Source organism: Triplophysa dalaica, chromosome 15, assembly GCF_015846415.1.
Source record: "Triplophysa dalaica isolate WHDGS20190420 chromosome 15, ASM1584641v1, whole genome shotgun sequence".
Lineage (NCBI taxonomy): Eukaryota > Metazoa > Chordata > Actinopteri > Cypriniformes > Nemacheilidae > Triplophysa > Triplophysa dalaica.
Window position 1 is genome coordinate 22,284,524 of NC_079556.1, and position 27,054 is coordinate 22,311,577.

At 36.7% G+C, this 27,054-nt stretch overlaps 1 protein-coding gene across 5 annotated transcripts in view; it reads left to right on the top strand.

Annotated features, from left to right (window-relative positions):
• LOC130436492 (1-phosphatidylinositol 4,5-bisphosphate phosphodiesterase beta-4) overlaps positions 1 to 27,054 on the top strand; it is a 31,687-nt gene that overhangs the window by 659 nt on the left and 3,974 nt on the right. For 2 of the 5 annotated variants that reach the window (XM_056767166.1, XM_056767167.1), the window contains exons 2-38: positions 787 to 851; positions 929 to 1,017; positions 1,942 to 2,022; positions 3,215 to 3,274; positions 3,366 to 3,509; positions 4,758 to 4,837; positions 5,309 to 5,362; positions 5,443 to 5,524; positions 5,703 to 5,803; positions 6,036 to 6,093; positions 7,951 to 8,059; positions 8,225 to 8,435; positions 8,696 to 8,789; positions 9,115 to 9,194; positions 9,279 to 9,363; positions 9,451 to 9,541; positions 9,613 to 9,708; positions 9,934 to 10,025; positions 10,198 to 10,351; positions 10,699 to 10,783; positions 11,425 to 11,549; positions 13,655 to 13,706; positions 15,043 to 15,145; positions 15,722 to 15,886; positions 16,735 to 16,939; positions 17,023 to 17,111; positions 17,409 to 17,538; positions 17,644 to 17,696; positions 18,350 to 18,415; positions 18,502 to 18,620; positions 19,162 to 19,231; positions 19,313 to 19,488; positions 21,232 to 21,333; positions 21,441 to 21,498; positions 21,586 to 21,672; positions 23,771 to 23,807; positions 25,122 to 25,204. In XM_056767166.1, the coding sequence (XP_056623144.1) occupies positions 934 to 1,017; positions 1,942 to 2,022; positions 3,215 to 3,274; positions 3,366 to 3,509; positions 4,758 to 4,837; positions 5,309 to 5,362; positions 5,443 to 5,524; positions 5,703 to 5,803; positions 6,036 to 6,093; positions 7,951 to 8,059; positions 8,225 to 8,435; positions 8,696 to 8,789; positions 9,115 to 9,194; positions 9,279 to 9,363; positions 9,451 to 9,541; positions 9,613 to 9,708; positions 9,934 to 10,025; positions 10,198 to 10,351; positions 10,699 to 10,783; positions 11,425 to 11,549; positions 13,655 to 13,706; positions 15,043 to 15,145; positions 15,722 to 15,886; positions 16,735 to 16,939; positions 17,023 to 17,111; positions 17,409 to 17,538; positions 17,644 to 17,696; positions 18,350 to 18,415; positions 18,502 to 18,620; positions 19,162 to 19,231; positions 19,313 to 19,488; positions 21,232 to 21,333; positions 21,441 to 21,498; positions 21,586 to 21,672; positions 23,771 to 23,807; positions 25,122 to 25,204 (3,561 nt within the window). In that variant the 5' untranslated portion in view covers positions 787 to 851; positions 929 to 933. The other 3 variants (XM_056767169.1, XM_056767168.1, XM_056767170.1) reach the window with 3 other exon arrangements.

Sequence of the window (27,054 nt, forward strand, 5' to 3'; positions counted from 1 at the left end):
TGGATGGTTGCCAGGGCTCGCCTCTGTGGTTGCTATAGGTCTCTGAGTGGATTATTGCAAGGTTGCTGTGCAGTTGCTAGGGGGTCTCGCATGGTTGCTAGGGTAGATCTAAGAAGCTTGGTCACATTTGGTCAGTGGCTACTGTCTGGAGTTCCAGTCTGTGTGGCTCTATTCTGTTGTCTTTTAAAGTCCACTTGAACCGGAAGTTGCGATCGTTTTTGCTTCCGTATTCTGACACATTTCGGAGTGAAAGGGGATTTCAAAGGATAAAAAAAGTGGGCGTGGCTTGCGATTTTCACGGCGATTGGATATGTAAAAACAGCCGTTGCATTTTTGAACTGAAACTGACACCTGAAGGGGAGGAGTCAACGGATGCTCCGACCAATCCGTCTAATTTACGTCATTTGAGATGGATAGGGTGGAAATGCATTTATAGATTTCAACTGAAGATTATGAGGACACATGAATTTTAAAAAGAGAACGAGCCACATTCATAAACTATTTACTATAAACGCTGCAATATTTCATGAAAAAATAAGAATTGTATTTTTTTACTTCACTGGGACTTTAACTGTAAATCTGTTTGAGGCCTCATTTCTCTTCCATGTAGAATCAGTCATGTCTGTAGAATGAGTTTAATGTTAAAGGTTAAATTAAGTACAGTATGAGCATTAACACGCTCAGCACATGAAAGCCTCAAAGACGTCCTGTGGATACGGAGCGTGAGATTGAGATGAATATTATACTGATGTTGGTGTTTAATCTGGAGGTGTGGTGTGTGTACAGTATTCTTTACTCTGGGCTGGACTTCATCTGGACGTCCCGTACATGACTGAGGTCAATGTCTCCATGTGAGTTATCTCACATTCATTCTCTCTGTGACTGTGGACGCGTGTTTCATTATTTTATCTTATTTTCTGTCCTGTAGGTTAAATGGCGAAATCATATGAGTTCAGCTGGAGGAGACCCGTCCCTCTCTTCATGCAGCGGGGGGCTTGTTTTGACAGATTTGAGGAGGTACAGTATGAAGATTTCTCTCATTAATTTTCATCAACAAATCTTTTGGTTCTGTATATGTTACAAGACGTGATGTAAAAAGACTGATCCTGAAACTGATGACACTGGTCTGTTTCATTTGTATTTTTATATAATATCTGAAGGTCTTTGTAGTCCTGTTGGTGATGCTCGCGATGATGCTTGACACTGTCATGAAAATCAAAGCATCATAATGGTCTTTAATTTCGCCTTCATTTCATTTTTGGGTTAAATGTGTAAGTTTAAGGTTCACAGTGTGAAATAAATATCATGCCGGCTGATCTGTTGTACATATGCTGCATTTTATATAATCTTTCAAGAAAAGTCATTGTTTGTTTCTTAAAGAAGATGCTTTGAATGTGACGCTCGCTCTCTTATCATTGAGGATACTGTGAACATCTGCGTTCTCAAAGAAATCCGTCTCCTGGGAATCCTGGCTCTGGTTTTTTTTGGGAACGAGAGTGTTTTCTCATGAGCGTTTTGTGTCAGAGACTGGGTTTGACTTGTTAAACTTCTTTCAGATTTCCCATGAGTCTCCGAGAGCTCTCGGTGTGTCCTGCTCTACTGATATTAAATGAAATGACGTTTGTTTGTTTATCCTCATATATTTGGAACTTTTATTTGGAAAACTGAAATGACGTGGGAGCAAAGATTCTTTTGACATTTTGAAGGTGGTTTATATTGACATGTTTATTTTTTCCCATCATGCAACAAGTGACATTATTTTACCGAAAGATAAATAAAAGCCAAGTTGATTTTCAGAATTTCCCACAGCCGCGCTTACTGTAAGAGCTATTTTAAACAAAACCCATAACAAGATTACACTAACATAAATAAAGAGGAAAAGCAAAAGAGTTTTCAAGTGAAATGTTTTAAATAGTTGATGTTTGTGTTGTTGTTTTTCAGGATCCGTTCGTCTTTGAATCAAACTGTTTCTTCAGAGTTGATGCTTTTGGGTTTTTCCTCACATGGGAAAGTGATGGAAAGGTAACGCATGTGTTTCTGAGACTGCACCAATGTGAACACACTGATATTCACTCTGCCTCTGTGATGCAAAGGATTGTGGGTAATATTCACTGAACAGACATGGATGCTATGTACACTAATCGAAAATAGCTGTATTTTCTTTGGATTAAGTAGAAACAGTAGTTAGATGCTATTGGTACTTATAGTATTGTTGTGCATTAAACATTGTTCAATAATAACAGAGACCGTAAATTATTAAAAAAATATTAAAATGATGGCAACTTATTACTAACTTATAACTGCGTTTACTCACACACATATAGTGACATTAAACATACACTATTTATTTTGTTTAACATGTTTATTATTATGCTGTCAATCAATTAAAAACATTAACTAACTGAAAGGCTACGTAGGATGAGAATTTCATTCCTGGACCCTTCTTTCTTCCACTATTTCTTCATTTTTATTATACATGAATATTCTGTAAATTTTTGGTCATTTTTTTCTATTTGAGTGCATCTGGTAGTAGAACATCCAATTGTTTTTTTCAGGAAATATTGCAGTGTTTATTGTAAATAGTTGATCAATGTGGGTCTCTTTTTACAATTCGTTTTCCCTCATAATGTTCATTTAAAATCTGAGAATGTACTTCCTTCCTGTAATGACTGTTCATCTTATATGACGTATGTTAGACGGCTTGGGCGGAGCATCCGTTAACTCCTCCCCTTCTACTGTTAGTCTGCTGCCAGTTCCATTTCAAAATTCAACAGCTGTTTTTAGACATCCAATCAGATCGCAGAGAGAGATGAAAGCCACGCCCACTATTTTTCTCAATGGAAATTCCTTTTCACTCGGAAATGTGTCAGAATACAGAAGGAAAAAGGATCTTAACTTTAAATAAACTTTGTTTAAATGACAATATATAATACACTCAGACACATCGGGACGCTTTTCCTTTACGAGAATTTCAGCAGAAAAAGCAATAAAATACATAAATAATTAACTGCTGACAAAATATTTTTTTTCTAAGGTAGAGAACACACAATGATCTTTATTACGATCATTTTTTATGATTCCGAATTGTATGTTTTATATCCAAATCTTTACTGCCATGATGTTTCAGTGGTTTGGTGAGAATCACACTTCTCTTTATGTGTTAAATATTCCTTTCAAGATTTATTATCCACAGATTCTGCGTCTCTTTTTTTAGGAGGGTCAGGTTCTGGAATGTTCTCTCATCAACCGTGTGTGTGAAGCTAATGTACCAAAGGTAAAATATTCAGTCGTCTCTTTAGCAAAAACTCTACAGTGTTTGAGATTCAATATGGTTGTGCAGTAAATGATGTTGTGATGTTCTTCAGGACTCAAAGCTCGTGTCGGCTCTGGAGACGTCAGGGAGATGTTCCAGTAATCTGCAGGACAGAATCATGTGTGTGTGCAGCGGTACAGATCTGATTAACCTGAACTTCATGTACATCATCACACACGACTCAAACACAGCGAAGGTAACATGACATCAGTCTTCTCATCTCATATAAACGATCCTCTGCGTCTGATTCATGCTTTTATATTAGTACACATTAAACACGGTTCTTTGGGATATTGTGTTGAGAATGTTGGATTGCTCATATCTGATGGAAAATTGTTAATTTCAGACCTCACATAAGGGCAGCGCAGTATATCAGAATATCGTAAATGTGCATATAGCAACTCTTCAATTATATATGTGAGACTAAAAAAACAGAAAGCGAATGTGCTTCTGAACCAGTGCTTCCATCTTGTGAAGTGGTCTATAGTCTATGCGTTTTAGGTTGATGCAGATAGAAGAGAGACTTGTTTGGAAGACGATTAATTATCAGAAAAAAATTAAAATAGGGAAGTTGGTTATATCATTTTCAGTTTTTAAATATACATTTAAAAAACTTCAACCATTATTCTGTCACACATCCCCATATTGAACTATTTTTTCTCTGTAATATCGTGGAGCCCTATTGGCTATATAATTTCAATATATTTTAAAACAATTTAAATTGATGTTAGGAAAAGAAAACAAACTCTTGTATGGAAAAGCGCATTATTTAGCATGCGATCACATATCACATTTTTCTTTCATACCTCACATGTTTAGTGCAGCGTCTCCAGATATAAGAGCGAGCAGAAGTTACCCCGACTCACCCGTTTCCTCAGGATCATTAAACTGAAGTTTGTTGACATGTGTTCTGTTAGGGTCATGTGTTCGTGCTCCTCTGGGATGTGACACACAGCTGCTCTTCTGCTCTCACACCCCAACATGTGCTTGAATCATTAATATATTTCCGCTAAAGTGCTTTTGAACTTTTGTAAATGTTTCATTAATGTAAAAATAGCATGTTTGTAAATCCAGCGCTTGACGAGAGCTGACAGAAAAACACATGTTTATAAGACATCAGGATGTTCACAGCAGATCACTCAACTCATCTTCATTTGTTATAGTTTTTATTCACTCTCACAACCTGATATTGATTTAGTAAACACAAAAGCAGACGACTCATCTGAAGATCTGGATTCACAAAAATATTTTGGACAGAAATATTGTCTTGAACGTAATGAGAACTGATGAGAAGATGACAAGAGAAGTGTGAGAGGTTTGGGAGATGATGTAATGTCTATCAGTAGTTCTGCGTGTGTTTTATCATATAGTGTGTGTATTTTATTTTTCATGTCTATGTATTCACAGGAATCAGTTTTATTCTTGTGTGTTTGTGTATTTACAGCAATGGACGGATGGTTTACGCTCATTGATTCATAACACACGAGCCAATAACGTTTGTCAGATGACCTGTCTAAGAAAACAGTGAGTGTGTGTGTCTGTGTGTGTGAGTGCATGTGTGTGTGTGTAGGTGTGTGTCTGTGTGTGTGAGTGCATGTGTGTGTGTGTAGGTGTGTGTGTCTGTGTGTGTGAGTGCATGTGTGTGTGTGTAGGTGTGTGTGTCTGTGTGTGTGTGTGTGTGTGTGTGTATGTGTGTGTCTCTGTGTGTGTAGGTGTGTGTGTGTCTGTGTGCGTCAGTGCATGTGTGTGTGTGTGCAAATCTAAAATGGCAAATAGTTTTCTACCTTTAGGTTTAGGGGATAAAACATATAGTTTGTACAGTATACAAATCATTACCCGTATGGACTGTCCCCACGGAGATAATGAAGCAGACATGTGTGTGTGCGCGTGTGTGTGTGTGTGACAGAACACTGTGATGTCATAAAACAATGTGTATTTTGTATGTTAATGTGTGTTTTTCTGCTTTGCTCTCTTGTGTTCTTGTGTTTTGTGCAGTTGGATGCGATTGTCATTTTTGACAAACATGAATAGGAAAATCCCCGTCAGGAGGTGCAGTAGTGCTGTATGAACACAGATATAAGTGTCGTCTCATGTGGATCCTTATAAACTGTGATTTATATCGTCTGCAGCATCACAAGAACGTTTGCATCAGGAAAAACTGAGAAGGTTATTTTCCAAGCACTCAAAGATCTGGGTTTACCCAGCGGAAAGGTAAAAGTGTCATATTTCTGTAGTCTGAATCTCCAGGACAGTGAGAACTTCATGTCTTTGTACATGTAAATGTCATTTAACATGCACTGTAGTGTAAACACAGATGTGTGATCGTGTGTTTGTGATGATGGTTTGGGTTGACGTGTATATATTAAGCTTTATTGTGTTGTCTGTACAGAACGATGAAATCGATCCGGAAATCTTCACTTTTGAGAGTTTCTACAGTCTTACACAGAAGATTTGTCCCAGAACTGACATAGAAAATCTGTTCAAGAAACTGTAAGTGTGCATTTTGTAGTCAAATCGCTGTGAAATGACTTTATTCTAAAGGTGTTAATTTCCCATGAACACTAATCAGTGTTTCACAGTTACTTCCTAAAACCGAACAGTAGAGAGAGATTTATTTCTGAAGAACAAACTCTGATGAATTGACACAATGAGATGAATTCTGTGTGTTATGAAAGTAAATGTGATGATGATTGTGTTATTAAATGTTCTGTGTTTCTTTCAGCACTGGAGACAGAAGTGATTTTTTAGGTGTGGACCAGTTAGTGCACTTTCTGAATAAAGTAAGAGGTTTTCCATCATCTGTCTGAACATCTCACCGCAGCTGCATGTCAGTGTCGCAGTCGCATCCCTGCGTCAGAAATCACATACAGTGCTTGGACACATACTGAATTGCGTGAAGTACCACAACTTTCTTAGTACATCCTCCATCTTTTCATCGTCATGTGACCTCTGGCCAGGAGAGACACCCCCGGCTGTACCTTGCGCAGATGAGTGACACTGAGAAAGTCCACTTTCTTGATGCACCCGTCTCGCAGGGTGGGTTGTTGGTAACACCGTCGAGGACTGCGCTCAGCAGTTTTTGATGGTGAAGAAGCAGGCAGTGGCAATTAGCCACATTTTACCGTGCCGCGACTCGGCCGCCTAGAGGCCTCCGAGATCCTGCGTGACGACTGCTTCCCGGCAGCCCAGGACCCCTTCGACATCGTCTCCGGTTCCTGTGCCCCACAAGTTTCGGGGCATCCTCTCTCCCTCTGTCAGAGGCAGGGACGCCTCCGTACTTCGGTTAGAGGTCACCACCCTTCTGGTGAAAAGTTCGTCCCTCAAAACCAAGATGTTCAGTGGGTTACAGCCCGCACTTCATCCTTCCCAAGAAAGACGGCGCCCCATAGGTCTGCGTACCCTGAACAAAGCACCTTCACAAGCTGCCGTTCAGGATGCTCACGCAGAGGCTTGCTGGGGGTTGGCTGGGCAGAGCAGCCTTCCTCCTTAGGCCGGGACACCATATGAACTATCACAGATAGCTCTAACCGGACCTAGTGCTACCGGACGTTTGTAACTATTTAGTATAGAAGTATGTGATTTGGACGCAGGGCACGTGTTATATTTGTACTAGGGCTGTGAAGCGATTCAAACTTTTAATCTAATTAATTACATGATGTTGTCTAATTAATGGAAACTTAATCACACATCACTTTTTTATACTTTTTTATGCCTCTCATTTCTAAACATATATATTACAATTCTATAACAAAAAGAAACCTTAAAGACATATATGTTTTTCACAATGGTTATCTTTCATTATTTCCTTTTACTTTGTTTAATTCTATATTTATATATATTATTATATCTTGTGGCACCGTCCACCCAAAACGAAAGAGAAACAAAAATGAAATAATAATAATAAAAATAGAGCCACTAAACTCGTAAGCTTTTAACATTAGAAGCATTCTAACATTCATTTCAAACTCTTATAATGGCACACATTTCTTTGATTAATAACAATATACATATGTATATAAAAATAAAAAACGTACTATATATCTACACATAGACTTAAGTTAATATCTAAGAAAAATATATATATATTTATAATATTCTACATATTTACAAATAAGGGAGGCAAGTTTATGTCAAAAGTAGTTATATAAAATGTATCCCTTTATTTCATGATATATACCTCGATTTTAGAGACCGTCTCCTGAGGCTTCCTGTTAATTATATATTTTTCTTAAAAAATGTGGAAAACAGACAACATTGTTGATCAAATATATCTTTAAATGCATTTCTTATTTTATTATCTGTTGTATAAAATTAACTTGTCATGCACCTATAGTTTTCTGGACAAAAATAGCACTGCTATGATATATTGCGCTGAAGTGATAAACTTAATAAATATGAGACAAAAACTCATTCAGGGTCATTTTTGCACAGAAATCTTAATTGTAATTAAGTCGTTAAATGCACAGCCCTTATTTGTATGTGTGAATGAAGAGGACGTGACACATGTTGATGAAAGATATAGAACATTATGCATGATTATGGCTTTTGTTGCTCTGTTGTGTGTCACAGTGTTGATGTGGCTTTACGTTGATGAAATATGATTCAGGTTTATAATCTGCCGCTATTTGTTCTCGCAGAATCAGCGAGATCCACGTCTGAACGAGATTTTATTTCCCTTCTGCGACTCGAAACGTGCTTCACAAATCATTGAGCGACACGAACCCGATGAGAAACTCAGAAGAAAAGGTATTTCACAGTTTCACAGTGCCTTCTTTTCATTGTTATATGTTTTCATTCTTAATATCTAATATTTATGCGTAAATAACGCTTAAAAAATAAATCAACGATCCAATCTTTGAGCTTCATCTAGTATCAAATGTGTTGTGTTGTTATGTGTATGGATGTGTGCAGGTGTGATGTCCTGTGACGGCTTCTGTCGGTATCTGACGTCTGATGAAAATGCTCCGGTGTTTCTGGACCGCTTGGAGGTTTATCAGGAGATGGATCATCCTCTGTCTCATTACTTCATCAACTCGTCTCACAACACTTACCTGACCGGACGACAGTTTGGAGGAAGATCTTCAGTCGAGATGTACAGACAAGTGCTGCTGTCCGGCTGCAGGTGCACAACTGAGATCTGATGAGTTGATATGAAGATCTTCACTAATAATGACAAATCTGAGCTCAGTTTGACACATCATCTCTTCTCGAACATTTGTCACATTTTTGACTTGTTTTCTCTTCATGCGACATATCTGAGACACACATGAGACTTCCATTTGTTCCATTTGTTCTCCATGTACGCTCGTTGATGTCTTGAAAAATTAATTGAGCTATTAAAGCTGTGATTTTTCTTATATATCTTTTGTTTTGTATTGTCAGGTGTGTCGAGTTGGACTGTTGGGATGGTAAAGGTGAAGATCAGGATCCCATCATCACACACGGGAAAGCCATGTGTACAGATGTGCTCTTCAAGGTGAACACACACAAATCCAACAGCGCTTCTGTCAAACAGTGAATTAAAGGAGCAATGTGGGATGTTTAGGAGCTGCTTTCCTGTGGCTCGGTTTAATGCCAAGGATTGCACATACTCAGAAATAAATGTATAGTATCATACATTTGATGAAAGTTCAGAAAAGAAAACATTTCTTTCCTTTCCACTCTTGAATCATGCAGAACAAGACATGTTCCAGAAAGCCCATGTTGATTTATTTTCAATGTTAAAATCTCTGCCTCTCAGTAAGTGTGTCTTGTCAGTCAATGTTTAAATCCATTAAACTCTTTTTGTTTTTAATGCGCAGGATGTTATTCAGGGAATTAAAGAAACCGCCTTCATAACGTCTGGTTATCCTGTGATATTGTCTTTTGAGAATCACTGCACGTGCGTACCGCTGACTCTTTGTGTCCTGATCAATATTAAAAAGAGAAAATCAAAAAGGATTAAAGAGAATGTCTGTGGTTTCAGGAAACATCAGCAGTATAAGCTGGCTCGCTACTGTGAGGAGATCTTTGGAGATTTGCTCCTAAAACACCCGCCCGACGACTTCCCGGTGTGTTCTCACAACACAAACTATTGAACAGCTTTCTACTGTGTTACACACATCAACATTCTTATTTTGAACAAAGTTCTCTTGTAGCTGGAGGCCGGCCGTCCGCTGCCGTCACCCAATGATCTCAAAGGAAAGATTCTCATCAAGAACAGACGACTAAAACCAGAAGTGGAAGAAAGTACGTTGAGTTTGTTGTTACATTTCAATCTTTTTTCAATGTTGAAGTGAATGTCCGCTGTGGTTGTTCAGAGCAGTTGGATCATTGGAGGAAACACATGGAGGCCGGAGAGCCGAGCGTCTCCACAAACATCTCTGAAGACGAGACTGAGGAGGACACGTCCACCGGTGAGACTCATGAAAACACAACCTGGCTCTTCATTAATATAATCAGGTTTTATTTAGAAACCAATGAGCAACACAGAGAGGTGCGTCAAAATCAATATTTTATCCGTTTCATTTACTGATGAGTTCTTTTCAGATTGTGGAGACGTGTATATACAGTAAGACTCCATTATAAACGAGTAAATAAATACTGTAAATCACATGAATGATATTTGTTTGCATGATCAGAGCTGCTCACAGAAGCTCATCCTGAACGGATTCAGGGATGTTTGATGAGTGAAGAAGAGCATCAGGATGAAGAGCCGCTCACGGTCACGAAGGTTCAAACATCACTCTTCTATTCTGATGGATGTGTCATGTGTCACAGAAGCTGGGAAGAGAATCAAGAATCATTAGATTGCACTTAAACCTCATGATATTTATTTCATTGTATTCCACAAAGCCTCAAGTTGAGACCTGTAACTTATCATTGTTCTCATTGAATGTCTTCAGATCTCACAGGCCGGAGAAACAAACGTAGCTGATGAACTGGCTTTGATTCAGTCGTACACATACGTCGCTGCAACCACAAATATTCACCCGTATCTCTCCAACATGGTGAACTACGCCCAGGCCGTGAAGTTCCTTGGTTTTACTGAAGCTGAGGGTGAGAGAGAAACACATCTTTACAAATACACCGCTGCTCAATACAGTTCAATACCTTTATAAAATCAAAAATGGTTATTGTGAAAACAATGAGAATGAGTTGGAGCGTCACAAGAATAAACTTGTTATATTTGAGAAGAAAGTTTTTAGTTTTGTTGAGAAAATGTTTTTATTGAGATGTAGGAAACAAGCAGATTCATGTCAAAATTATGACTTTTTCCTCAAAATATTACATCTATATTAATGTTGTAGTAATGATGATCTTTTGTTAATGTGACAATAAAACACAGTCATAGCGACAATGATGTCAGTGTGTGATGCTTGAATGTTTCTTCTGTGTGTTTCCAGAGAAAAACATCCATCACAACATGTCGTCCTTCAATGAATCCGTGGGTTTGGGATATTTAAGAACGAATGCCATTGAATTTGTGAAGTATCCTTTTGGTGTGTGTGTTTGTGCGTGCATCTGTCTGCGTGTGTTTGCATGTGTGTGTATGCGTGTGTGTATGTTTGCGTGTGCGTATGTGCGTCTGTGTGTGTGTGTTTGTGCGTGTGTGCATCTGTCTATGGGTTTCTGTGTGTGTGGATCAGTGTGTGTGCGTCTGTTTATGGGTTTCTGTGTGTGTGTGCGCATCAGTGTGTGTGCGTCTGTTTGCGAGTGTGTATGTGCGTGTGTGTGTACTTGTACATCTATCTTTATGAGGAACAGTTTGAGTTTTTAGACCAGCAGAGTGAGGACTAAGAGAGTAAGGTGAGGACATTTTGGGCGGTCCTCACTTTCTGAGACCCCTTTAAAGGCCTGTGTGTGTGTGCGTGTGTTTGTGTGTGTCAGTGCGTGCTTGCGTCTGTGCGTGTTTGTGCGTCTGTGTGTGCGCGTGTACAGTCTGACTTCAGCAGTTTATCATGAGACATCAGTGGTATCTCTTCACTTTTAAAGTGTGTTTGTGGTGTTAAAACAGCAGCTGAGTCACTGAGGCCTGAACTCTCGCTGAGTTTTAAGCATTAGGATCTAAAATTATTCCTCAGAAATCCCTGAAAGCTTCCCGCTTGTGTTTGCCTGAATGAGATGCGCAGCTACAACAAACAACAGATGAGTCGAATCTACCCCAAAGGAGGTCGAGTGGACTCCAGTAATTATATTCCTCAGATTTTCTGGAACGCTGGATGCCAGATGGTTTCTCTCAACTTCCAGACCCCAGGTAACACACACACACACGCGTGTGAAGCAGAATGCCCGTGTGTCTGTAAGCGTATGTTGTCTGGTGTCCGCCTCTGGCCTCCATCTGCGCTTTCATGAAATCAAATCTCACATCGACATGCTGTTTGCCAGATTCATAAAGTCTGGATTTATAAAACAAAATGTCAGTTTCACCCCAAAACCTTTTCGCATTTTTATGAGATTTATGAGATTAAATCAGTCGTGGAGAAATGTATGTAGTTTCTCTGCCACTGGCATCATCAGATAAAATGATTACAATAAATAATTAAATAGATTTTATTTTTATTTAAATAGCACTCAGACGGACAGATCTGTTTTAAAAGCCTGATGTTGAAAAAACTGTTTTATGTTTTAAGAGCTCACAGTGTTTACACTTAAGAATTAATATAAGAATGATTTCATGTTAAAAAGCATTTCACACAAAACACTCGCCTCCATTTAGCCTCAGAAATGTTTCTGATAAATGAAGATGAATCATGTTTCTTAAAGGAAAGTTAAGTGTCAGGTATTGAAGACATGCTGACGTTTGACAGATGTTGTGTGAAAGTGTGTGTGTGTGTTTGTGTGATCTTCACACAAGCTTGCTTCCTTCTGTCATTTTTGAGGATTTGATGTGTCTGTGATGATGTCAACAGGTGACAGTATTCTGCTTTAAAGACGAACACATCAGTAAAAACACTGAGAGCATAATATTCCAGAGAAACAACAGTGATGATGTAATTATTAATAAAGATTAAAGATAACTTTGTTAAATCCTATAAAAGCAACATGTACACTCTTAAAAGAGACGGGTTAATTATTAACAAATTGTTGTATGACGTTATTTAACAGATTTTATATTCATTTTAAGTGAAATAAATGAAATGTACAACAGAAGTTGTGTTAAAAATATCACAAAAATGTAAAATCTAATCAAGGACGACAGATTTTGTGTATCGTCCTTATCGAGATCCAACAGGTCTTCTTAACATACTGTGGTATAATACTGGTAATACTACGGTGCAGAAAAGTGTTGCGTAATATATTGGAATTACAAAAATATTTGAAATTTGCGTATCGCAATATTATTTTTATAAAACGATCTGAAAACCACTTTGGAGGACTTAAACAGCTCTGATCCAAACACGGTCCAAAAGAACTTTCTGTTTTAGTTTTTTAACACTACACAATGGTTGAACAAAATGCAACTAACAGAACATTTGTAACCAATTCAAAATGTTTAACGAATATCTTCAAGTTTCATTTATAATGTGAGACTTAAGAAAAAATCGGGACCAGTTTTTTCATCTTGTGAAGTGGTCTATAGTCTATAAGTTTTATGATGATGCACTTAGAAGAGAAACTTGTGTGGACGATGATCAGAAATAATGCACAACATGGATGTTGGTTATATAATTTTCAGTTTATAAATACACACTTTACAAACTTGAACAATTATTCTGTCATACATCACATTTTTCTTTAATATCGCACAGCCCTAAATAATAACTGTGAGTTGGATCTAGAGAGAAGCATATTACCGATTTAAGACCAGTTTTAGTGTGACTTGTTACTAAATAATGAGTAACTGTTATTGAAGTACTTTCCCCTTCAATAAGAGGGATTACTCTTGTTTTTCTGTCATTTAATTACAGTTACTTCTGATGTAATGTAACTAAATACTTTGTGTAATATGTGTCTGCAGAAGTGGAATTGACAATCCATATAATGTATAATTCTCACATTTGTAATACTTTGGTCAGTTAATTAGAGTACTTTAAATAGTTTAATATGATTTATTTAAATGAATTAAAAGAGCCGTTTCATGTCTATCATTGAATCACTGAACTGATCAAGGTTGATGTAGGATATAGAAAGTCATTAGTAATAAATCATTAAATACTTTTTGGAGAGAGTCATTTGTACAGTAATCTAATGACACTATTGAATATGTAACTAGTAACTAGTAATTCATTACTTTTTCAGAGGAACTTACCCAATATTGTCAAGAGTGTTAAACACGTGACACGCCCTAACATCATGTAGACAGATATTATTGTGCACTTGAACTCTGTTGTATAATATGAGATGTGTTGTGTTGTGTAGATTTGGCCATGCAGCTGAATCAGGGGAAGTTTGAATACAACGGCTCGTGTGGGTAAGTGGACACCATTAAAGAAATCAAAACAACAGCGAGAACGTGAAGCTTTCAGACTGCTGTGCTGGCAAACGTTTCTGATGAGAAGCTCTCAAATAAAGTCAGATGTGTTTGACAGTCTGATCTTTCATTTATTATTGAGTTTAGAGAGTTTCTCTGACTGTTGCTCTGATAATAAAATCAACCACTAACACCGACACACCCTCAAACTATAGGAGCCATCACTATAAGCATTTATTTGTTAAAAATTTGTTACATTTTCCAAACTTTCTTATAAACAACCATTAATAAAAGTACTACAAATAATACACATACAAATATACTACTTATTGTTAATATGTTAAATAGTATTGTTGAGATACCACTTTCATGTTAATGCATTGAATAACATATAAGAATAACAATACTATTTACATTTACATATATGCTTTTGGTAGACGCTTTTATCCAAAGTGAACCCATGACCTTGTGTCACTATGCTCTTACCCCTGAGCTACAGGAAACAGTATTTCAACAATGCTATTTTAACGTATTAACAATAAATAGTATATTTTTTAATGCTTATTTAGATATACATTTTATTTGTATTATTTTTAGTACATTTATTAATGTTTGTTTATATAAAGAGTTGGGTTCCAAAATGAGATAACTGGATTGTTTGATTTAAGCCATAATAACTCAAAAAAAATACAGCTAACTAACACAATAAACACAATTAAATCATGATAACATAATAAAAAACATGATTTTTGAAAAATTTAAAAAATAGTTATTTCATTTTGGAACCAAACTCTTCGTATATTGGTTAATGCAAATAGAATTGTAAAAAATGTTGCTGATGTTAAACCCTTAATCACTTATCACTTAATTTGAGTTGAAATTACTTATATTTTTACTAAACCATTAGAGTAAACTCAACTCAAATTTAGCAATTTTCACTGTTAACATATAGGTGAACTAATGGAACCTGTATGTGAAGTGTTTACCTTTAGTGTTTTGGTTTTATTTGAAGTTTAACCACAATCCAAAAGTTTGTTGTTAAGTTTGCGGTATTTGTAATAAAAGGGTGGTTATGCAAATGAAAATTAAACCACCCAAAAACCATTATAACTACATTTTGACGATAACCATGTTCATAAGGGACCTGCATTATAATGTAAAGAAATGATTTACAGTGTTGTGTTAATGTGCTTCTCATGTGAGTGCAGACGCAGGCGTGTGTGAAACACATTTATCATCATGTGAGAATCATTAAATCAATCATTGCTTTAAAGTGTCTGAAGATGAAAGCTCTGTCTGTACTGAAATGAAGCGGTTTATGATTGGATTCTGTCAGGTATCTACTGAAGCCGGATTTCATGCGCCGGCCGGATCGCATGTTTGACCCGTTTTCTGAGACGCCGGTGGATGGAGTGATCGCAGCCGCCTGCAGTGTTCAGGTACTGATCTTTACACTCCATATCTCCCTACAAACATAAAACCTGGATTATACTGCAAATATAGCAAAGAAAACAGACACGGGCAAACTAAATCAACCACTAACAAATACTACTTCAAGTACATATATACTGTATTGTTTGTTTTTAAGGCTTTTGTTTTTCGTAAGTTTCACATTGCTCCGAACGACGCATTAATTATACTAAATTTCACTTTATTTATAATATAATATATGGATAAATGCAACATTTTTTAAATTAATTTCAGCTTTTACCGCAAGTGATTATGAAAGTCAATGTGAAATATTTTTCTACAAACGACTGTAAGCCGTTTAAACATTACATTTACATTTACATTTAGGCATTTGGCAGACACTTTTATCCAAAGCGACTTACATTGCTTTATCCTATACATTTTACATAGGTTCTTGCAATACCCTGAGATCAAACCCACATCCTTGCGTTGTTAACACAATGCTCTCACCACTGAGCTACAGGAAAACTCCACAGTTGTCATGAGGTGCTTTACTCTGATCTGGTGGTACCTTCAGTTAATCGACTGATGTTTGTGTGATTCAGGTCATATCAGGTCAGTTTCTGTCTGATAAGAAGATCGGCACGTATGTGGAAGTGGACATGTATGGGCTGCCCACAGACACCATACGCAAAGAGTTTCGCACGAGGATGGTGATGAATAACGGTCTGAATCCACTGTATGACGCTGAACCCTTCGTCTTTAGAAAGGTAACCTCTGTCTGTGTGTGTGTGTGTATGTCTTGTGTGTCTGCGTGTGCGTTTGTGTGTTTAGTGATGTGATGAAAATGTTCTCAAAGTCTTGATCCAGTATTAAGATTGACATATATAGCGCACTATCATTATACAGAAATGAGACCACATTGACAGTGGATTATATACAGAATGAAGTGAATGGAGCCGTTACTAAAGAGATCATCATTATAAAACATTATGTGTACTAAACCACATTCATATCGGAGTGTAAAATCTTTAAATAATACTGAAGGATGTACCCAGCCAGGAGAGAAGTACAGTATATTACTAGAGTTGTTCCCTTACACAAATGACTATTAAATGATGATGTACATGATGTGATTAAGTATTAAACACTGTTTTATTATCCATTTTTATTAAAGTTGAAATTATTAAACAGCATATAACAATGTTGGTAAAACAGGCTTGAATTTCATAATGCGAGTTGTTGAGAAAAACAAGAAACATACTGTAGAAACCACTTAACTATACCCTGGAGACCACCCGTAACACCCTCACAATTGCATAGCAACACCCTAGCAACACTTACATATGCACAGTAACATTGTGACAACATTAGATGTTTGTTTCAGTAATGTAAATCATGTTTTATATTTAATAAGTATGACATATATCTCATAGTTATACATTTTTAAATATAAAACATATACATATAAAACATTTACATATACAATATTAAACATTTACATATAAATTATAAAACATGGTGATGATTAAATAATCATTTAATATATATTCTATTTTTATAGCTATAGAATATTTGTATTCTGGGTGAATATCATCCGTGTGTTTCATTGGCTCAGGTTATCCTCCCAGACCTGGCGGTCCTCAGAGTGGCTGTGTTTGATGATAACAATAAACTGATCGGACAGAGAATCCTGCCGCTGGACGGACTGCAGTCGGGTTACAGACACATCTCTCTGAGAAATGAATATAACAAACCTCTGTCTCTGGCCACCGTCGTCTGTAACATCATCCTCAAAACATACGTGCCCGATGGCTTCGGAGGTCAGGAAAGCTTCTTTATGTTCATGCTCATTGAATCTCTCCGTCAGGTGTTTTTATCCCGCATGTGAAATGTCTTTTTTCAGCTATTGTAGATGCTCTGTCTGATCCCAAGAAACATGTATCCATCTGTGAGAAAAGAACAGATCAGATGAGAGCTATGGGCATCGAGACGGTGAGCGTCTGCTTTATTAATCTACATGACCGTGACACATTCCAGACACAAAGCCGTTTGTTTCATACATTCTACATATTTTATGAACCGGTGTAAAACTGCAAAATAAAGGATTCATTGGAGCACACTGTCCTGTCATGGTCTGTTTTTAAACTTGACAGAATCTCTTATGTGCTGCATTACGTTTTCCTGAAAGGTTGTTTTTGTGTGCTTTGGTGTTTAATCACACAGAACTGAAACTGTAGTCTATTTGCTCTTGTTTGGAATGAATTTGTTTTGTACTGTATGTTTATTCAGTCAGATATCGCTGATGTGCCGAATGACGGCTGTAAGAGAAATAACGAACACAAGATGAATCCGGCCGTGATGTTGTCACAGAAAGACTCAGAGAGACAGAAATCACCTGATGTAACATGTTCAAAAGAGGGTAAAATCACCATCATTCATGTCACCTAAAAAATCAAAACTAACTCTCCATGACCTTCTCATTCAGACACTTTGTAGATGTAGATTTGTTGTTTTACACCTGTAGACACATCGATGCTGACGCCACCGCTGACCATCGATGACCTGAAGCAGATGAAGGTAGCGTCTAAACTAGGGATGCACTGATAGGATTGTTTTGGGATTTTATTTTTTGTGGTGTAGAACTATGTTAATATGAACCAGTCTCCTAAATCTAATGATTTGTTTCTTTTGCTGTTTTAAGTCTGCTTACATTTAATTAATAGTTTAATCATTTTTAATAGCAGTTTTGTCATGTGGTTAACTGGACTTATATTTTGACGACGGACTTTGACAGCAGCTTCTCTCAAATGAAATGGTAAAGTTCGCCAGATGTAAACTCTGTTAGATCATCGCTGATTCACAATATGTGTTCAGGTGCACCAGATGGTTAAAAGTCTCTACAGTAAGTTACATAAAACCACACCACTCATTCACACACAGAACAAGCAGATGACATATTTAAACAGCAGCTGAATCATTATTAGCACTACTCATAGCACAGTTACAATTTCAGAAGATGTTCAGTGTTACTTTCTGCCGTGTTTGCTACTTTACTTCTGTGTCTTCCGCATGACAGAATATCATAGAGCCCTAATAAACCATTGGTGTCGGCCTGTTTCATGCTATTGCCGATATGCTGATGGCGTTAAATGAACCCAATATCGCCGGTCGATACATCGGTGCATCTCTATTCTAAACGAAAAAACACAACGAAGTCTTCTCTTCTCCAGACATACTTAAAACTCATGAAGAAGCAGCAGAAGGAGACGAACGCTTTGAAGAAGAAGCAGGCGAAGGTGACCCTTCATTGAGTCTATCGTGAGATTTTATGTGTTGTGTGAAGTCAGAATCATCAGAGGAGTAATCTCGCTTCATATTTCAGACACTCGCCGCTCTGTGGAGCTCCCACAGCGCACACATGGACAGAATTCATGCTCAACATGACAAAGAGAAAGAAACTCTGGAGAAACAACTCCTGAAGAACTGCAAGAAATCTCTCACGTCCGGTTTTTTATGTTTATGTTGTCTTGTGTTTGACCCTTTCTAATGAAACATGAAGATTTCCTTTAAAAGAAATGTTTCTTGAATTTAAAAATCGTTTGATCTAAAGGCGCACGCTAAACTTTCGGAGATTCGTTAAAAATTGTGCGCTTCTAATAATGGACTGAATAATGAAGAAAAACATTCGATAAAGAGGTCAGAATAGATGTTTAAAAATCATCTTGGGTTAGACCTCAAGATACTTCTTAATAAAATAACACTCTAAATAAAATTTACTGACTGAATATAATGAAATATTGTATTTTTTAGTCACAACTTGATTGTTATTGTTATTCCATAGTGTTGATGAGTTTAAATCTTTAAAACTTGAGAAATAATTCATATATATTGAGTAACATTTTTGAATAGCAGTTTTTGGACACAGCTAGTTTTATTTAGTTATTTTTGTCATGTGATTTGAACAGATCTTATGTTTATTTTCAGCCGTGCATACATTAGTGTAGTTTTTCTTGACAGATTCTCATTCTCTGTTCATGTTCAGCGAGACTCACAGCTATGACACGAGGAGAGACATTGAGCTGAAGACGTTGAGCACAAATCACAGAACACAGGTACACTGTAGAACTGATCTCAGTTCAGTGTTTTCAATTCTCTGTGATGTGTTAACATTAACACTGACGCTTGTACGACAGGTGAAGGACACGGTCAATGCTCACACGCTCCAGACCACAGACATGATCAAACGAAACACGACTGAAGAACAGAAAGTGAGAGAACAACACGCCGTTCAACAGTGTGAAGAACTACACAAACTGATGCTGGAGGAACAAGAGCAACAAACACAAAGACTTTCTGTCGTCCACGAGAGGTCAGAGGACAAACTGTAAAGCTGCTCTCAAACAATCAAACCTTGTGAAAAGCGCTAAACACTGTAAATAAAATTGAACTGAACTGAGAAAATCTTTCAACACTGTAAAGAAAACTTTAATTTTACACAATTGTACTGTTTTTACAGTTCATTATGTATTTTTGAAATACGAAAAACAATATAAAATTACAAAAAAAGACTGCACACTTACAAGAAAATCACGTGTAAAAAAGTGTAATTTTACAGTTTTTTTTACAGTTTATTTTTCAAATATGGCCAAATTACAGAAAAAGTCAACAAATAAAAAAAGAGAAAAACAATAATATATATCCTCTAATAATACAGAAAAATATATATTTCAGAAAAAATAAAGAAAAATATATATATTTTATATTTCTGTTTTCGGTCTACAGAAATTTTTGGGGTTTCCTTTTAGATTTTTTTGATGAATGAATCCTCAGTCTTACGTATGGAAGGAAACTGTTAAACACTCAGCTGTGTTCAGCTTGGACCTTGTTTAAAACATAAAGTTTCGTCAGATGTCAAAGGTTCTTTGTGAAACCAAAAGGTTCTTCTATGGCATTGAAGAACCTTTTGAAGCACCTTTTTTTAAGTGTGAAGTAGAAATTAGAGTCGACGTTTAATATTTTATTATCAATTATAAATAAATAAATGAAGCGAAACAATATATTTGAATAATCTCTTTTTAATATCTTCATTCAGTTTAGTCATTAGAATCTTAAGCTCACTCAGTACCACCAAGTCTTTGTTGTTAATGTCAGCAGTAATTCAAGAGAGAGGAAGTTTCATGTTTTATTGGTCCGTGACAGTGTTTATCCATTATGATGCTTGATGGGAGGCAGCAGTACCTGTAATACAATAAATTAAAAAATACAGTATAGTTTACCCTGAATCTTAAACTTTAATGGACTGTTAGTCTGCTACATGCAAATAAATGCAAATGTCATTTCTGGTGGTCTTCATCCTCCACAGTCAGTTGTCAGACGCAGCAGACCGGTCGGTCAGGGAATCACCGTGTGCACATTGAGATCAGCAGTATAATTCTGTGGGCCGGTTTAATTCATTTGCATAATTACTTAATTGAATTGAGAGCTGAAACAATGAAAGTTTACCTGCAAATGAAAGACACGAGTGCCGTTCGTTCTGTCTGAATTCCCTCATGTGACTGTTTCTGATGGGCTTTTTATTCCATGTGTGTGTTCATGGTTTCTCTGTTGTTTTCAAATGTATTTAATAAGCAAACACAGTCATTCGTGCACGCGAAAAGACTTGCATCACGAGGAATCAAACTTCCTTTGCTCTTAAGAGGTCAAAAAGTTGAATTGTGCTTTGAAGAAAGTCATTTTCACATGTTTGTTTTGGGTTTAGTAGCATTGAGTTTGCCAGTTTAAATGTTTAAATGTAACGTGAAGTGAAATGATGACTTTAATAACATTACTTCTGCTTTGCGATGTGCTTTTTTTTATACGCTGGACAATAAAATCTGAGTTGTGGGTCAAACAAACAGTAAATGTACAGTTTAATTTGACACATTTTTTTCTAATATGACTTTATAAGGTTTTTCCAAAAGCCTAATTCATATATAAATGAAATCCAGAAGGAAAGTTTAAAGTCATCTGTGCTTGTATTACGGTGTAGTTTATTTAAAGGATCGTTTGCAAGTAAAATCAAACACTTTAAAGATTTTAAAGCAGACAATAAATGTTTCTTTTGTCCATACAGAGAGTGTAAAGAGATGAGAAGAAAACAAGCTAAGATATCGATGGAGAGCAGTAGAGCCATCAGTCACGACAGACGCATCAAGATCAAAGCTGAGAGAGAACGGTAAGAAATAATAATAAATCCACCAGCGTCTCGTGTCGTTATGAATCATTCTGCTGTGGTGTTTCCACATTTCACGTGTGATTTCTTTTGGTTTTAATGGCACGCAGAAGAGTTCGAGAGCTGAACAGCACAAACACCAGAAAGTTTCTTACAGAGAGAAAGAGGGTAAACTGTCTCTCATCCTCTTTCAAAGCTTTACTTTCATAACGGACATCTGTCTGTCATTCTATAAATGAATCTGATGATTGACAGCTCGCCGTGAAACACTCGAAGGAGATCGAGCGACTCCAGGCAGCTCAGCGAGAACAACGTGAGAAACTGGAGAGACACAATCAGGAGGTTCATTTCTCTTTGATATCAATACGCTTGAAGTATTTCTGTATCTGTACACAAGACTGATGCTCTGGTCACAATCATTATTTATTGATAATGTGATTATTTACACAGTAAGTCTCACCGCAGTTTGTGGCTCTGACACGAAATTTTGAATCTATTAATATGTGTTCATGGACATTTTTATCGTGTCAGTGTGCACAACATTTTTTTTAATGTCACTCAGCACGACTTTCTTTACGACTTTTAATAGACAGACTGCGTGTGTATTGACATTTATATATTAAGAACCTAATATCAAAACAAGTTGCACTAATTTTCACGAGGTGGCGAATGTCTCCCCTAATTCCGCCCCTAAACGTCACAGGGGAAAAGTCAAATCAAAAGAAATCATACCAATGAAATCATAGGAAATAGGAGTTCACACGAATGAGTCGCAATGTTAAATAAGTATGAATTCCCATCAGCTTGGGTTGATATATGTTTTTAAACATGATAGAGACCACATATTAAATTATATTAGATTGAAAGTCGTGCTGATTGACATGAAAAAGGGGGTAAATTCATGTCTGATCAGAAATTAATGGATTACAGTTCATGACAATGTCACGAATTCCTTCAAGACTTTGTTGAGTAGCAGGAACAACACACAGGCTACATACATTTGTGACGTCTACCTGATGTTCAAAAATAGCAATGGGCACGAGTACTCGGACGATATATGATGAAAAGGATTATCGTTTGGGTCTATAAATACATTCAAAAATATACATATTTTCTTTCTTTCTGGTTGGTTATACTGGCATTTTGGGTGGTACCCAGAGATTTGATGGTTTGCGGTCTAGAATCCAGTCTGGAGGACAGAAGGGATATTGAAAGCGCACAGCGAAGCCTGGTTTCACTTCGATAAACTTGAAGAAAATAAAGCGTCAAGCTGCATACAAAACATACAATACTACAAGTTTGATTCCTTATCATCTTTCTAAACTGCGTTCAGATTTCAAGCTACAAAGGGACATGATCCCATTCATTTCAACAGAGAGCTGGCAACTTCCAGCGACACAAGCAGTCACAACCGTTTGCGACCGGATGAGCGTGTCTAGCAATGCGACAAAGTTGAGAAATCTTCAACTTCATGCAAATGAAGAGCAATTTTCTGAAGCGACAGTCAAAAGGAAGATGGTAGAGCTCACGTGATCAGTGGATGTCGTCACACAGGCACCATTAGTGGGAATTGGACCGTCAAAGTCGTTTTATAATCTGAACGCAGCGTTACACTCTGTCTTCACCGCACGTGAGCGATGCAACAAAAGATACAAAAGAAAAATCAAAATTGTTGCGTCACCTGGCTCTGCGATCGAGTGCCATGTGAACATGCTCTCAAGTTCATAAGAATGGATTATAAACCAGTATATTTGAACACGTAATGTCCGGTGAGACCACCACTATCAGACAGACAATTCAGACACGGACAGACAGAAATGCGACAGGAAGAGATGACGCTTCACCTCATGCTGATATTACTTTTAAATGTTTACTGTATTTTCAAAAACATTGATTTTGAATTTTTTATAATCTAAAAGTTTTGATTTAATTATTTACATAATCTTGTCACAGTTTTATCAACATACATTTTCGTAATAACATCATTTCATCATCACCATGAGCTACACGCCCCGGCCCCAATTAATCGAGTACTCGTTTTTCAAACCCGTTCAGTACTCGAATTTAAATATGATCAAAAGTGCCCATCCCTACCAAAAATAGCACAGTATACTCTAGTAACTTACATTCTAATAGTATATTAAAGTATCGACGAGTTTTCTTTGTCAATGGAGGCTTCAGTGTTCTGTTTCAACTGTAGTGAAATGATTGAGACCGTCATAAGTACTTTAATCTTTACTATAGTAAGGTTTACAAACATTATCGTATCTGGGAATTTCACTACAGTTAACTCATTTAAGGTTTAACAGTTCGTTCAAATGAACATCTTAATTTGTGATTACAAATGATTTCCATTGCAATATGAGCTTAATGTTTTATTTGAAGCATGAAAACTGGTCTTAAATCCTGATGTGTGTTATTTGTGTGTGTTTGTGTTCAGATGTTGAAGTCGTGCGGTGTGAAATCATCGTGCTCAGGTACAGTAGGACTTTCCTCCACACGTCGATTTAACAGCACCTTCACTTTCCCATGATTCTTTCATTTCCCTGTGCAGACGTTCAGGGTGTCGTGAATATGAAATATTGCTCCATTTCTCACACGTTCACAGACCGCTGAGCAGATCGCTCCTCGTGGCTTCTGCTTATTAAAACTATCAGCACGTCTTTACATCTTAATGTGTATCTACACGCACCGTAGACTACTGTATACTGATGAATTCAGTAAAAAAAAACTCTTACACCTTACATGCACCTAAGAAAAGTTTAAAAGCCCAGGAGAATGTTGTGTGATCTCTTAAATATCGCTGTTGTTTGAGACATCAATGAGATTAAACGAGAGCACATGGAAATGTGCTTCAGTCTCATGTGTGTCTCAGATATTTCTCATGAGCAGAAAAAGAGTCTGACAAATGTCTCCAAGAGTTTGAGAAGAGATGTCAAAAATGTGTCAAACTGGGTTTTTTTGTCACGTCTGCAATCAAAAGTCGATATTAGTGAAGATCTCAATATCAACTCAAACCTTCTTTTAGAAAATCTGTGTTTGTGTACAGAAAGAACAATATGAAGTTAATGAAATAATATTTTAATGAGAACACACTCAGGGTTCGAATTGAGGCGGGGATGGGGTGGTCCCGGACCCCTCATTAGCATTAAGGGTCACCTCATAAAGTCTAATATAATGGACTTGGGGTTCCCCTGGTTTTTCATTTTTGTCAAATGATCACGCTAAAACAAAACACTATTGACCGTTATTTGTCCAAATTGAATGCAAATTTCAATTACATTTTTATCTGAAAACAGCCTATCATGCATGCTCAAGTGTGCCACTCAGTGTTCAATGCAGCGTGCGAATCCTCTCATATTGAAAGGGTCATCGAGATGGTAGAAAAAATAGCTAGGCTAATATTTGAAATCTTTTGCTCTCCCCAAAAACTATATGTTGCTTTACAAAACTTTTGCGTTACCATAAGAATATTTTTATTTCCCTCAGAAAACTTTCGCATTCCCCAGATATTATTTTGCGGTCTCTTCTGCAAACATAAGCTCTGACTTGGACGAGAAGGGTATCTGCTCTCGCCCGTAGGAATGACATTCATTTTTCTTATTCTGCATTGGTTCATATTATTTTCATATACTTGATCTACATTACCAGGAGAATAATCACATTTAAAACGCTCAGCGCACGTGTTGGGTTAGGAGGATGTTTGATGAATAGGATTTGTGTTTTCTCGTGAGATGTGGTGAAGTCTCTGGAGATGAACGCTGTGTTTTTGTGTTAATGTATCATCACAGACCAAGCAGACGTGGAACGTGAGGACATCAACATACTGCTGACCAGTCAGACCGCTGACCAATCAGACGCAAGCTTGTCAACAGTGAGATAATCACACAAATATCCACACAGCTACTGTACTTATACCTGTTATACTCATTTGTTGAGACATTTTATCGACTCGATATGGAGCATAAAGTGTTATGTTTGAAACAAGTTTTGTATTTTGTGTTTATGTACACTATTTATAAATACTGCAAGTGAGTGCAATTTTTTTACTTAAAGTCCCAGTGAAAAAAAGAATGACAATGCTATTTTTTTCATGAAACATTGCAGTGTTTATTGTAAATAAATTATCAATGTGGGTCGTTCCCTTTTTAAAATTTGTGTGTCCTCATAGTCGTTAATTAAAATTTAAATCTGAAAATTCACTTCCGTCCTGTAATGACTATCCATCTTATATGATGTATGTTAGACGGTTTGGGCGGAGCATCTGTTAACTCCTCCCCCTCAAATTTCAGTCTGCTGCCAGTTTCATTTCAAAACGTAACGGCTGTTTTTACACACCCAATCAAATCGCGGAGAAAGACGCAAGTCACGCCCACTATTGTTTCATTCAAGAATACGGAAGTAAAAACGATCACAACTTCTGGTTCACGGGGACTATGGGACTGTAAGAAAAAATCTGAAAGTTTTGAAAAATTATAATATGGTGTATTTGATATTTTTATTATGCAAAATATTTATTCACTATTTAAAATGGGTATTATTGATGTCATTTTATAAACATGTTTCCATCCAAAAAGATTTTCAACAACATGAGCTCTGAAGAATCTGTCCTTTTTCTAAACCTGTACTTTTAAACAGTCTTTTTATTCTCACTTTATATTCACAACATTCTGTTTATTATAAATTGTATTGTCATGTTTATTTTGCATTCCACGTTCTGTTTTCAATTGGCAGTATAGAGAAATTAAACTCAAAAGCATTTCTCATTCTGTAAGCGTGTTCTTATTTTCTGATATAATGTTTATCAGCGTTCAGTTCACACAGCGTGTGATTGTTTTACACGGATCACACGGGTTCAGACATCACATGACCTCTCACCATAGACACAGAATAAAACAGAATCATTTACGGTGAGGCATTTAGCAGACGCTTTAATTCAAAGCAACTTACAGAGATGTTAGGAAACAATAAAGCGATTTGTCTTAAGGGTATAACAAATAAATAATACAAGTAAATAATACAAGTGCTTACACTAAGATACTGCTGTAGTTCATTTCTTTAGAGAAAAAAGGAAATCACACTCACACACTCTCACAATCATAAAAAAATATTTTTATCGATGATTTAGGATAAAGTCAAATCAAACTCTTCAATATGTTTATGAATGCACAATCTTCTGACCTCAGAGTCAGATGTATTTACAATGACAGTCTACTTTACACACCTGATGTGAAAATACACAAAAAAAGATCTAAAGGACTAATAATCATTGGATTAAATGTGTTTCTCTCTCTTTGTGTTTGTCATGTCAGTTCTCTCTGGATGTTTCTGGTGTTATAACAAACACTCATACGCTCGAGTAGTCTACATGCTGTTGATGCCGGAGCGCTGGTTCATGTTATGGTTTACTGTTGTGAAGGAGTTCAATGAACAACGATGAGTTAATTTATGTGAAAAAGTAAATCAGTTTTGAGTTTATTTTAATATCTGTGTTTAAACATACAAATCTGATGATTTCTCTCCCGTCTGCAGGAGTATTCATGAGCTAACAGAGATCTTGTGTACAGATGAAAACATTCTTAAACCCAACCCTTTACAGCCCCTCATGATCATGAACCTTTGTGTGTCTTTATGATAAAGAAGGTCAGAGCGATCAGAGATGATTTCTTCTCTCAGTCTGTGATCATCTTGAGCTGTCGGTGTGATGACAGAAATAAACATTTG